The 14,463-nt window shown below is 33.5% G+C and overlaps 1 protein-coding gene across 1 annotated transcript; it reads left to right on the forward strand.

Moving 5' to 3' along the window:
- Positions 1-10,831: 10,831 nt before the first annotated feature.
- On the forward strand, positions 10,832-13,963 carry LOC129307228 (2-alkenal reductase (NADP(+)-dependent)). Its single transcript, XM_054948119.1, has 5 exons — positions 10,832-11,281; positions 11,994-12,171; positions 12,800-12,966; positions 13,057-13,139; positions 13,329-13,963. The coding sequence occupies exons 1-5, from the start codon at positions 11,060-11,062 to the stop codon at positions 13,705-13,707; spliced, it is 1,029 nt and encodes a 342-aa protein (XP_054804094.1). The 5' UTR covers positions 10,832-11,059; the 3' UTR covers positions 13,708-13,963.
- The last annotated feature ends 500 nt before the right edge of the window (positions 13,964-14,463 follow it).

Genomic DNA, 14,463 nt, shown 5'->3' on the forward strand with positions numbered 1-14,463 from the left:
ACAAACAACCATCCTTATATCCCTCCATTAACCTCGAGCCGTAGCCCTCACTCGGTGCTAAATTACCCGGCCAAAGGTAGATTAGCTCGAGCCCTTACAAGCCACCTATTGAGCTCCAATAGGGGCGTACCACGTGGCACATAAATACAACAATAATAGCAAGTCTCCCAACACCTCCCACAATAAATAAACAAATTCATAATAATATTGCACAATTATACAATATTACAAAATTCATAATTTTCTCAATAATCACCCAATTAACATGAAGTAACACTAATCACAAATTAAAAGCATGGTTACCTTGTGGCTTTTTCAATAAATTATTCCTTAAAATTTCTCTCTCACCACAATCTTCACCAGTTATACAATCTACAAATAACATATTATTTATAAATATTAGTTTCAATTTTTGAAACTAATAAAATAATTCTAATAATAGAATTAAAAATATAACATAATTCCTAATCTCAATCTTAATACAAATCTAGAGTCAATACTATTAAGTAAAATTTTTAACTCCTCTTTTAATTATCAATAAACATTAATAATCTAAAAATCAACTTCTAAACTAATTTTTATTATTAAAATTTTCTTTTTATTTCATAAATTCGTACCTAAAATACTCAAAAATTAAAAATTAAGTCTCTAGCTTAGAATCATAATCCTATAGCCATAATAATTCATTTCTCATCCCAAATAATCATCTAAACCTCAATAAATCAACATATATTTTCAGATCTAGTCTAGAATTTGATCCATAAGCCACAAATTCAAAGATCACCAATAAATTTATACTCTAGAATATTTATTATACTACTAACAACCTCAAAAATCATATTTATTTAACATAAATTCATCCCTCTTCCAGATCTTAAATTTTCTACCACTACAAACTCAGAAACCAAAGAAGAAGGAATGACTAAGAAAAAATTTTAGAACACTTACTTAGTCTTGAAAAGCTTAAAATCACACCCTAAATATCCTATTAAAAACTCTTACCTTAAAAATTTAGATATTTTGCACCGGCGACTCGCTTCTCTCCGCCTCAGCTCGCGCGCAGGAAAAGAATTGCAGAAATGAAAGGAAACGGGTGAGTTTTATAAAAATTCAGTGAGTCCCACACATTTTTTTTATTCTTTTCTCTCTCTTCTTTCTCTCTTTCTTTATTATTATTATTTTACTATTGTTACTATTGAGGCGGCCGCACGTTTTCTTCCTTTTTTTTTTGCAAACCTTTTCCTTTTTTTTATTATAATAATAATTTAATAATATTTTTTTTTTTTTTTTTTTAATTATTTTTTTAAAATTTTTTTAATTAATTTTTTTTAGAATTATATCCTAAGTTAGATTTAATAATCATCTCTTACTAATTTTCTTACCTCTAAATATTATTTTTTTATTTCTATTAACCAAATTAACTATTAAAATTTAAATTGGGATGTTACACAAAAGAATTAGGAGATCGTGGGCAAGCACACTATTGCCATGGTAAAGCTCATTTAGGATTTTGAGTTCATCCTTAAGTCATGAAACAGGAGTCATATAACCTTGATTCCTAAGGAAGGACAAGTTAAAAGTTTCAAGGATCTTCATCCAATAAGTTTGTGCAATACTACCTATAAGATTTTCTCCAAGGTTCTTTGTAATTATCTCCAAGGTATTCTTAAATCCATCATCCTACCAAACGAAAGTGCTTTTTTGAAAGATAGACTCATAACCGATGACATCCTTTAAGCCTTGGATGTAATGCACCAACTTCAGTATGCATATTCAAGGAAGATTAAATTGGGAGCTATCAAAATTGACTTTTCAAAGACTTTTGATAGAGTCCTAATTACACCACTAATATAAGTATACAACCATATTAACCAAGAATTACCATAGTAATTAAACATTGACCATTTAAATTTACCATGAAAAATATAAATTCTTTTATTAAAAATGGAATACCAAGTTTTACAATGTAAAAATAAAAAATATTTAAATCAAAATAAATCAAAATCAAAGATATAAAATGTACGAAGTCATGAGATACCAATTAAACTTGAAAACATTTGTATAAAAAGGGTAAAAATGTCATTTTCCCATAGCACGAGCATTTTTCCATAGATCCAAGAGCCAATTGTTGGTAGGCCTTAAATCTTCTTCCAACACACGTTTAAAGTTATATAAGTATTTACAGAAAGCTCACCTAATGAACTAGTTAATAGTAGTAGTTTCATTTTTAAATTATTTCATATTAAGGAGTTGCATATCCGAACTGTAACACCCTCAAAAATACAAATCGATTTTTCGCAAATTATTAAAACCATTATCATGGTAGAAAATTTTCTTACCATGATACATCCAAGACAATATACCACAGGTCTTAAAATATCTCAAAAAGCAATTAGAACCATGAGGGACAGACAGGATCCTCATGTCATGATATTCAAATCAGATCATAAATCAAGAGGGACAGACATAATCCTCTTGGTCATATAAATACTTTTAATAAAAAGGATTAGAGTTTACATGCTTCACAAAAAGATATGTCCTAAGTTGGCACAAGATACATTGTATAATCTAAAATAAGAGGCAACGTAAAAGATGGTGTCTCATACACCATAGTTACACCTCTGGTGCTTTCTCGGCCGGACTCGCTCCTGTAAAAATATTAATCACGGGGAATGAGACTTAAAAGTCCCAGTAACCAAAAATTAATATGTAATGATGCATGCGGATGTAACTAATCATGCGATTGCTAAGTGGGCACATAAAAACATTTAACCGAACAATATTTTCAAACAAATCGAACAAGTATTTAATTTGCATGACTGCACCTTATATCCTCCTTTCGCCATGCTCGGACGCCAAATCACCCGGCCAAAGGTGAGTTGGACCAAGCGATACGCCACTCATTGGGTCCAATGAGGGCTTACCACGTGGTAATAATTAACCGAACAGAAATTCCCATTAACACCATACATTAAAATACCCTGACAAGTCATGCATCATTCAAATATCCAAACAGAAATATATCCGAACAATAATATCTCATCATGATAAACAAAAATAAATTTTTAACCCACTTGGCAATGATTTCACAGAAGTATATAACAGTATTTATTTTCAATAATTCATAATTTTTCCAAACAATAAAACAACACATAACCATTCACAAACACACCCATCACAACACATTAATAATGGTTACCTTGTGTCTTGAATAACAAGTTCCCCTTCACAACTCCTCTTTCACCACTATCTTTGTCAATATAATCTACATAATTATTTCACAATACTATATATTAATTTTACATTAAAATAAATAACTCTAATTTAAATAGTTAGAAAGTCTTAGATCTATAATCCATATTAACACTAATTTAAGATTTACGCCTCATTTAACTTCCCAAATTCTTTTCTAAAATTCTCATACCCTAATAAACTATTTTATCCTCAAATCACTTCTAGTATCACAATTTCATCCTTCTATATTCTAAAAATTCATCCAAAAATAAATTAAAAATTTTAAAATTATCCTGAAGCCTCAAATCACCTTTCTATAACCTCAAAAATACCTATTCATACTTAAATAAATATTTAATAATCATAGGTTTATCCCTACGTCTCAGATTCCACATAAATTCAACCATATAGATCTAGATTTTAACTCAAAAATTCTTAAACATGAGTTTCAACCTTAAGAAAATATTCTATAATATTTTTTATATCCCTAAAAATTTTAACCTATATTTTTAATCCATCATATCATCAGATTAACTATCCTATAGAAAAATCTTAATCAAAATATTTACTCTATCCTACAAAATAATCATATCACTAGAAAGCTAATATTATTTAAAAATAACTATAAAATTAATTTTGTAATTAAATAAATTTTTAAATGCTAATCTAAACAGGAAAGTTAGAACATACCTGAAGAAAAAGAAAATAATCCCCCTTACGAGAAAACGCCGAGCAACGTGAGAGGAAGAGAGAAAAATAATATAAAAATGGGATTGTGAGTCCCAAAATTATATTAAAAAAAACTATAGGTTTGAATTTAATTATTCAAATCTTTGGGCCAAAAGTTGCACATTTCTCTAAATTGCATCTTAGCCTCTCATGCTTCCTAATGCACACACCCCCTCCTTTTTATACATGAAGGCACCTCTTCTCTTCCCTCATTAACCAATGTGGGACTTAAAAACAACAACCTTCCACCCCTTTTTTTTTTGTTCCTTCTACCTTCTCTTTTTTTTTCAACACATACATAAAAAAAATTATTTATGTATTATATCTTAACTAAATATTGCTTATGTGGTTTTAAATTTAAATTTTTAAATTCATAATTAAATACCTAACCATAATATTATTTCTAAATAACCTCAAATAATATAAATTCCTATTATTATCATTTTTTTTCTCAAAACCTAAATTCCACAATTTCTTTATTATATAAAAAATCAGGATGTTACACAAACACAACTAGTCATATTTTCACATCTTTTCACATCTAGGGTGTCCAAACCCCAATCAAAGTGTCAAAAGCTCACACAATCACCTAGACCGAGCTCAAATGATCAAGAACGAATTGTACAATGCACCATAACCTTCAAAATAACTCCTAACACACTTGCAACAGTATTTTGCCTTGATTTCACATGATTAACTCATACACCATGATTTAAGACACAAAATACCAAGAATAATCCATAAATGCATGTGATGATGCAGGATGATGGGTAATGAAAAAATAATAAGTGAGTTTGCATGTTAAAGATGCATTTTTGCCTTTAAAATGTTCTCTAAGGAGCACCCAACGTTTAAACTATTGGTTGAAACAATTTTACCTTTAAAGTAATTAAAATAAAATATTTTTATCCTTTTCATTAAATTCTCTAATGGTCAACACTGAAGTCCTAGTTAATATTTCTAATGATCAATGTTGAAAATTTGATAGCAAGGGCAAAAATACTCTATTTTAATTGTTTTAAAAGTAAAAATGTTTTGTTTTAATTACTTTATGAGCAAAAATGCCTCGTTTTAAATTTCAAAAGTTGTAACATTCAAAAAATTAACTCCTTGATTAATTAAACTAGTAAAAGGTAATTAAGTAAGTTTAAATAAAATTGGGTTTAACGATGATTAAAGAGGGTTAATGGATTTATCGAGCTTTGTCTACAACCTTTCGATTGGGTCCAGAGTTGAGTTAGGCCACCTAAGCCTAAATAGAGAATGGAACTAGGATGGCTAATGTGCCGTGGTGGATGATTGATTTTTTAGTTGAATGAGACGCATGATAGTTCAAAAAACATAAGAGAAATAAGGAAAGAATAAAGATAAGGGTTGAGCTCTCCTAGAATAAGGGTGATTAAAAGGTGTAATTGCCAACTCCATTCTAATCATTATTAGAGGAAAAGAAATTATTACTTAAATTAAAATAGTCATTAATATTTACTTTTAGATTAAAATGCATTTTGTTCTTATATTTTTCTTTGAGAAGAGCATTGAGCATCTTATATTAATAAATGAAGTATTTTTTTTCCCTAAGCCAGTTTTCAAAGAAATGAAAATGCCCCTTTATTAGTGTATGTTAACGAAGGAGGATTTTTACTCATCTAAAAAATGATTTAAAAAAAAAATGTTATACTTAACAATATATGGTGCCCAACTCTTTAAAAAAAATATAAAAATAAAAATGTATTTTAATTCTAATTTAAGTTCAAAACATATATAACCTAAAATCTATATCAATTTGGATGTCCAGTGAGCTGTACACGAATAGTGTTCTGACAAAAATATCCTCAATAAGTTGTCACATCAAACTCATATGTATGCATTGTATTGTTTTTTATTGGACAAAGGTGCCCTCCGAGCTCCGGCGGAAGGAATACGCTTTCTGGATTGGTTCCTTGGTACGGTAGACTTGTTACAGTACATGAATATTGCTCCCCCATCTAGAAAAGCATCCCCAATGCCTGTGTTTGTTTTCCATCCGTATGGTTTTCCTTTTCCAACTTTACATGACATCAATTTGGCGAGGGCTCTCTCCTGTGGCTAACTTTGAATTACGCACCGACCTTGCTCCCCGTGCCTCTTCGCGAGCTTCCCCATTTCCCTATTAATTTTAATAGAGCTCCTTCATTGTTTTGGTTTTGTTGGCCTTTCCATCCTACTTGCCCATTTCATCTATCATCCTATTTGCGCTTTCACACCGGTCTCATTTGCTTGTGGATATAGTGTTCCGCAGTTCGTCGGACCTGTCGGTTGTTCGTGGCTGTATGGCGGATCTCTTGCGCCGGAGATCATCAGTGTGTCCCCCTTCCAGGTTAGTGCTATGTTTTACTGCTATCCCATTCTGCCCCGTTTATGTCTTGCCTGTTTTCTATTCCTTTTTTCCCTTCTCAGTCGATGGTAAGTCGCACGTTAGACTTGCGACACTGGTAACTTGGTTAATTTCCAATTGTTTTCTTCCAGATTACTTTGTTCATTTTGTCTACTTCGATTGGAATGCTTGTATTACTGGCTTTGGTGTGGTGGAGGGGAAGGGATTTCATGTTGTGAGTTTGTGCTCTGCTTGTCTCTGCTTCCAGGTTTTCCTATTCTTATTGTACATGTTCCAGGATCCATCCAATTCATATTAATATTAATTAATATAAACATTAATGGTTATTTATTAATGTTTGGAGAAAAACGTCTAGCTGTCTTGTGATCTCCACAAATGCCTATAAATCATTTTGTTTTTCTTATGTGATCTCCATTTGAGATTCTATTCAAGGAGAAATTCGCATGTTTTATTAGCCATTGTTTCCCTTGATGTTTGGCCACCTAACTAGGCGCATGTAGGATGTTCTGCCATTGTATTTTCTAATATTCATTTTGATTGAATATCGTTCTTGATTGATCTGGTCGTTATTTTTTTGTTCTCTATTATTTGGGCTGTCATTGATTAGCGCACCATTAGGTTATGGTGTTAATGGAACAAGCGAGTCTTCGGCGATTAAACCACTTGACGAGTTTGCTAGCAAGGGGATTTTGTTTCTGCTGCCATTTAGTGTTCAAGAGTGCTGTTTTGTTTTCTGTACTTTCAGATATTGAATATAGAAGGTTCCTAAAAGTTTTCATTTCCATGATTGTCGTTACTAATTTTATTTTTATTATTCTATCGATAGGTTGGTTAGGATGTGGCAGAATTGACAAAAGCCGTTAAAGAAAAGGTCTGGATATGTGTGTAACAGCTCTAGTAATTGAAGTTGTTGGGTTCTTTTACATAAACATCAACTTACATAACTCCTGAATTACTTGCTGATACTGGCAGATCTAAAGACAATGCTTGTTCTGTGTGTTATGTTTTCTATTTGAACTTACTTTCATTATTTACTTAGGTCAATGATATAGTTGGGACATGAGCAGGAAGCCGATATACGAAGAAAGATATCTTTGCTGCTGTTATGTTAGGTACTAGAACTAATGCAGCACATGTGGAGCGTGCTCAAGCAATACCCAAATGGCATGGTCTTTTGTTGAAATATAGAGAAATGGTGAGTTTCTAATGTCAGTTTGCTTCACTTAAATCTTTGATCTTGATGAGGACTGCAAAATATCTGATAAGAACAGTAGAATGGAAATTGAAGCTTACATGAATTTATGTCTTCAGGTTATTATCATGGAGTGGGGAAACTTTCATTCATAACATCTTCCATTAACTGAGTACAATCTTACAATGTCTTTGATGAGAAACTTGCCTGAAATTTGTGTCTTGTCTTTAATTTGTTTCATTGTATGGGTGTGCTTCTTATGTTGCTTATAAGATTTTATTTTAACAAAAATTTCTTTCCCCATTTTTGGTTGGTCAAAACTTTTGATTGGAAACCAATCTACATTTTGTTGTTAATGACAGCAACATGGGTTAAGTTGCACATATATTTGTGTACTTGTAACTTGATTTTCTCCCCAATATTTTCTCAGTGAAAAGCATGCCTTCTTAATTCTATTTTTTTTTTAATCTATGAAAACTTTTCTATCTTAAAAAATTTACACCCCCAAAAGAAGGAAAAGATAAGGATGGAAATTAGAGTCAAATATATTTTTACTTTATTTTACCAACATCTGATAAAAGTTTCTTTCAATTACATATGACTGAGCATATTTAGGTTAAGTGTGGTTACCATTTGGTTCATCTCTGACTGCATTACTAATGTTTACAGAGAGCCAGTGAAGTATTTACAAGTGGTTCTTGACTCAACTCCCTCAGCACCAGCAGCATTACTATCGTTGATACAGATACAAAGTATCCATGATCACATGCATGTTCCTGTTACATGTGCGTTGTAATGTTCAAATTGTATTTTGGTAAAAAAAAAAAAAAAGTTCAAATTGTATGAGTAGAGTTTTTGTACGTTAAAAAGATTTTAGATGCTAGCAGTCCTTTCACGTTTTAATATGTATTTATTTTGCCAGCTTTTATTGATTGGAGGTCAAGTTGAGGAAGTGCTAAATATAATTGAGAAGCAATGCTGTATTTCTGCCTTTGCTCTTTGATAGAGCTAAAAATTTAGAAAATGTTTACAAATCAATTAAAGGCCTATAGCATAATCTATAAGAAGGGAAATGGTGTAGAAATGAGCAAATTCAGTGGACAATAGAATTATCCTCCAGTGGAAAAGACAATTACCTAAAGTTCTTAGCTGTAGGGGAAAAATGGCATATGAATATGGATATATGAGGTGCAGCTAGGAATATGTTCAATCTTTTGTAACTTTTTAGATCTTTAAATCTTTCCCTTTGCCTGGAGAAAGGGGTGTGGAGTCTTTTGAAAGTTGAGAGTAGTGAGGAGAGTTTTGGCCTCTCGAATGCCAAGTTGGGGTGGAGGAAGATCATCTTTCTTCATGATTTCATCTTTCTGCTTAGTGTGTGTTAGTAAATCAGTGATTTATATTTTGTGTTGCTATTCAGTTGAGTGTATTTGTGTTGCTCCCTGTACTTTGTAATTGTTATTTGATTGTAGTTTCAGTTCCTTATTTTGCTTATAATCCAATTGTTATCCAGCAATAGTCTTTTCATTCCCATTTATAGTGTATTTTTTTCTGGTTTTTGCTTGTCTAAAGCTTATTAGAATAAAGGGTTCCATCACTCTTCCATTTAGGTATATACCTCCTAGATCATCAAAAGCATAGGATGGATGAATGTTATATCTTTAATGATAATTCCAGTAGGAGTAAAGCTTAAACTGACACCAAAATTCTGTGACTAGCTTTGACTAAACTCCGTTAGAAAATGAACGCTTTATCATACTATATATGGCATAGTTCTATAGTTTATTTCTTTGCCATAATTTGGTTATTGCTTAATAATATGTCTTGAGTTATTTTCCATAGCAGACCATGTTTTTTCATAATCACATTGAATTTTTTTACAACAAGGCAGCTGGGATATGTTATGAGTTCAGTGGCTTGGGATGGATATTTTCTTTGCCCATAATTTTTTTGTATTTCATTTTGCAGGTGTCATTCCAGTAGTAGGGATGCCTTATTTGTTGAAAATACTACTTCCTGCTACCTGAACTGGATTTCCTGTAATTCTTATATATTTTTTCATTATTTAATTAATATCTTCAAAATCATTCCAGGTTTATTATGTATCACCTCTCCCTTTTATTTTTGTATTGAGTGGTATGATGACTTCTGCATTTTCATCAATATGGAAAAACTATTTGTATTATTTTTCATTATTATTTTTTAAATTTTTCAACTACAAATGACAGCTACAGAAGTATTATGCTTGAAGACCTCCATAATGCTTCATTTTGAATTATCGCATTGTTCTTAATTTCTTATGCAAAATGCTCTACTGTTCTTTTTGCTATTTTCTTTTGGCTCTAAACAGTCTTTGCTTTGAAAAAGTGAAGGGAAAAAAAATTTATGCGTCACCAAGTTTTCCTGACTGTTGGATGGATTTATCTTGTTATGCTAATTAAATATTTAATTAGATTTAGTTATTGAGATTAAATATGATACTGATTGATGTGCAGTATGATGTCAGAAGCATTCAATGAACCATGGTCTTCCTTCCAAAATATGATGCATGATCTAGCATGCTGGGGGGATAAATTGTTTCGAAAATTCTTAGTCGCACTCTATCATCAAAACTTCCAAAACAACTAAATTGAAAATATTGAGATGGTAGCTATAAATGTTCTCTCTTGTAAACCAATTTGTGATCCTAGGAATTACCCATATTATAGTGACACGTCTAACACACTTTTGTCATATCAAAGTAAAAGGCATGGAGTTTTCTAAAATACTAAATGCACTCAAAATTCAATTGACTAGAAACTATTATCAAGAGCGTTCGTGTGGATATTATTTTTGAGCTATCTATTAATAATTTTTTTTAATATATTTCATGACAAGATCCAATAACAATTATCCGCTAGTACTAGCCCGTGACTGACATGTTAACGTTTGTGGCGGACAGAATCCATCTAATTTATCTATGTGACGTCCCACATCTTTCCCACGCTATCAACCATATGCATGTGGTTTCGAACATGCTTGATTATCAATTAACACTCATCATTGTAATAATAACAATAAATAATGTATGAAGTCAATGAATAAACTTTGATTATGATTCAAATAGTTGTGGATATCTCCGTCACACATCAAATAATGATTACTAGAAAATAATTAGCCAGGTCCTTTGGCTCCTACTATCACATTACGGTGTATTACTAATAGCAGAAGAACTTACATTAGAAAAACTTGTAGTTCTGATTTAAATTAAATTTAAATTATATTTAAAATGACGTATTGGTATTCTGACTCCCACGCGGCAGCATCCCTTGGTGGGGAGGAGCTTGGCCGAGGTTAGGTACACCAAACTCCGTTGGCTTGAGATCTTGGAGTGGCTGCTCGCTGAATACGGCAATCCGCATGGACCACATTTTCCTCGCTCCCTGTTAGTCGCTAGGCATGCACAGAGCCATAACCTTTGCTTTGAACTGATTCTTTTCGCTTACTTGTTTTTTTCCAATCATTTTTTATTTGCGCGACCGTTCTGACCAATCATGGCGAAAATGGAGAACAAGCAGGTCATATTTAAAGATTTCATAGAACGAGCTCCTCAGGAGACGGATCTGGAACTCAAGGTTTCAGAAGTCGAGCTGAAGTCTCCCTCAGGATCAGGAGCTCTTCTCGTTAAGAACCTCTACCTCTCTTGCGACCCTTACATGCGGGGTCGCATGCGTGATTTCCACGGATCCTATATTCCGCCCTTCGTTCCTGGTCGGGTATGTCTTTCTTCCTCCTATTCCTCTCAAGGCTCTTTGTTTGCTAAATCCATTTTCTTTTGACGCGCCTTTAATCTCTGGAGGCTCAGTAATTGCTCTAAAACCAACGTATATTCTTTGAAGGACTCCACTAGTTGTGCGTCTTAATTCTCCCACTCCATGTATGAGTTTTAAATTTTGGAAACTTATCTATAATTCCAGTACCGTTTCACGAAGTCACGAAAAGTAGAAAGCCCATTGTTCTTCAGGACAACTTCTCTCCAGCGCTCACCGCTTACTCCGATCAGGTGGCAGAGAATCAAAATGCTTGTTCGTCCGGTTCTTGAAAAATACGTAGCAGTTCTCGATTCCATTATTATACTCCTTTAAGTTTTTCAACGGAATTCCGGAATGCTTTGGCATTCCTCCGGAGTCCTCACTGTTGGTTACTAAGCATCTAGCATGCGCGGTACGCAACGCCAAGCTAATTAACAAAGAAAAGGATACATGATATATAGGACAAACAAAAACAGCCTGGGATATTACTCTCTCCTTGAAACTTGAAAGGTTCCAATGATAAACTTCTCTATCGTTTTCTTTGGACCTTCGACAGCAGTCTGCTTAGAGTTCTCGACTATGATATAATCAGTTATAGTCATTACTAAGAATATAGCTTTTCTTTTTGGGGAATTTTTGTCCGGTAATTGCTCTGTGTTAATGTGTTTTGTTGAAGGTCGTTGAAGGATTCGGTGTGTCTAAAGTTGTACATTCTGATGATCCAAGTTTCAAGCCTGGTGATGTGATTTCGGGCTTGACCGGCTGGGAAGAGTACAGTTTGATAAAAAAGGCTGAGCAGTTGAGAAAAATTCAGCTAGATGATATTCCACTCTCGTACCATGTGGGTCTTCTTGGTATGGCACTCCTCGGTTTTAACATAAATTAATATTGCTGCCTTATAATCCTTTGGATTCTTTTGCTCAGTTCGGATATATAATTTTCCTATCTTTCATGCTACATATGCATACGCACGCATGTGTATTCTACTTTATTCTGTGTTTATTCTTTTAAACCACTGAATCAACTAATGGTATCTTGCTTCGCTCTATCTTTTCTACTTTAAAATAAATTTTAATTGGCCATCCAGATATGAATTTTTGACGTTGGTCAAGAGCCTAAGTTAATAATCTAAGTTCTTGAAGTTTTCAAGCCTTTTTAATGTAAAGTCATTGACTTGTCGGGCTAAGCAATTTAGCATTGCACATTCTTTCTTTGCTTTTATCAGGAATACAAGTTGGTTTTTTATTGGACTGAAGAAATACAAGTTGGTTGATTGAGATTTGCTTATGGGTGCAATTATCTATTTTATGGTTGCATTTTTAAGACCTTGAATAGCGAATTCCCTCTTTTTCTTGCTGAGCAATCATCTATTCTCCCACCCGTACTTGTTCTATAATTTCCCTTAGATGTCATCATCAAGTGATCCAGTTGACCAGTTTTGGTAACTAGTGTACCTGTCATTTCATCTTTTCAATTATGTAGGTATGCCAGGTTTTACTGCTTATGCAGGATTCTATGAGGTCTGCTCCCCCGGCAGGGGAGAGCATGTTTTTGTATCAGCAGCTTCAGGTGCAGTCGGTCAGCTTGTGGGCCAACTTGCTAAGTTGCATGGGTGCTATGTCGTTGGAAGTGCTGGCTCAAACCAGAAAGTCAGTTTTGCTAATTATTCTTTGAATCGATACTACTTTTTTGCCCATCATGTTCAAAATAACACATTTTCCCGTTTAATGTCCTTTTAGGTCGATCTTTTGAAAAATAAACTTGGATTCGATGAAGCATTTAACTACAAAGAAGAACTAGACTTGAATGCAGCTTTAAAAAGGTGAGTTCCAAAATGATGATGAAAAATTCTTGGATACTTACTAATATATGGTCGTAAAATAGGCAATAAGATTCCACCAACACCCGCAGTTTTCCCCCCTTTTAATGGAAAGAAATAATGTTCCTTGTACAAACTTTCCACTCTGGAAACTGAAGGACATGCCTTTTGTTTTCTTTGCCCGCCTGACAGGTATTTCCCACAAGGCATTGATATATACTTTGATAATGTCGGCGGCGAAATACTTGATGCAGCTCTCCTTAACATGAGAATTCACGGTAGGATTGCCGTCTGTGGGATGGTGTCTCAGCATAGCCTCTCTAATCCCAAGGGGATTCACAATTTGTTCAATCTTATAACGAGGCGCATCAGGATGCAGGGTTTTCTGCAAAGTGATTACTTGCACTTGTACCCACGCTTTTTGGAACATGTTATATGTTACTACAAACAAGGCAAGATTGTGTACGTTGAAGACGTCAGTGAAGGTCTGGCTAGTGCTCCTGCTGCTTTTGCTGGACTTTTTGCCGGCAAGAATGTTGGTAAGCAAGTTATTCGTGTTGCCCATGAATGATTTTTTTTTTTTTCCCTTTTCTTTTCTTTCCCCCCACCAAGCCATGCTTTGACGTTAGTAATTATTAGCTTTGGGAGTATTGGCACCAACCTGATGTGATAATCTCATGGTCGTCGATTAGCCGAAACATTCAAGAGGGTCACTGCTTTTCTCTTTTCGTGGAAGATTTCATATTTTTTTCCCATGACTGTATCGATTGTATACTATATCAACAACCAACTTTTTAGATATATAATCAATAAATTCCAATTAATAATTTTTTGGTGTTCTTATTTAATTTCTTCTATTATTTTTCACAAGGCTAAGAATCATTTAACCAACTTTTTTTAATTGTTGTCTCCCTTGATATTTTCTGCACATGTCTAAACTATTTTAAATGATTTTGAACATTTTCTCAATAGATGTCATGATAATTTCTCCTCATGCGTAACAACGCCTTTTTGTCTACTTCCATTTCAATGAGGTTTTGGCTCCCAAAATCTGTCTACTTTTTTTCTTCCCTCCCGCTGTCCCAAAGCAATATGACCACGGAATCACAATGCAGATTGTAAGGAAAGGAAATGAATTGGTAGGCGGATATCTAGATCCTACATACTATGGAATGTGCAGTGTCATGTCCATCCTTGGTCACTTAGCAGTAGGGTTGTCAATAAAGATTGACACCCTTGTAAGCCTAACTCAATAAGCCTTGTTACTCAACCATCAACAACTTCTTTATGCTCAACTAGCAGTTACTCCCGTGCGTTGCACGGTAAG

The sequence above is a fragment of the Prosopis cineraria genome, unplaced genomic scaffold (genome assembly GCF_029017545.1).
Source record: "Prosopis cineraria cultivar Desert tree isolate PC_DT_omini unplaced genomic scaffold, ASM2901754v1 PC3, whole genome shotgun sequence".
NCBI lineage: Eukaryota > Viridiplantae > Streptophyta > Magnoliopsida > Fabales > Fabaceae > Prosopis > Prosopis cineraria.

What these genes read in the sequence shown, in the direction of transcription:
- LOC129307228 (XM_054948119.1), top strand. Translation starts at nt 11,060, where the DNA reads ATGGCGAAAATGGAGAACAAGCAGGTCATATTTAAAGATTTCATAGAA. An exon ending in CGCCCTTCGTTCCTGGTCGG is followed by an intron (nt 11,282 to 11,993) that starts GTATGTCTTTCT and finishes GTTTTGTTGAAG; the next exon opens with GTCGTTGAAGGATTCGGTGT. An exon ending in GTACCATGTGGGTCTTCTTG is followed by an intron (nt 12,172 to 12,799) that starts GTATGGCACTCC and finishes TCAATTATGTAG; the next exon opens with GTATGCCAGGTTTTACTGCT.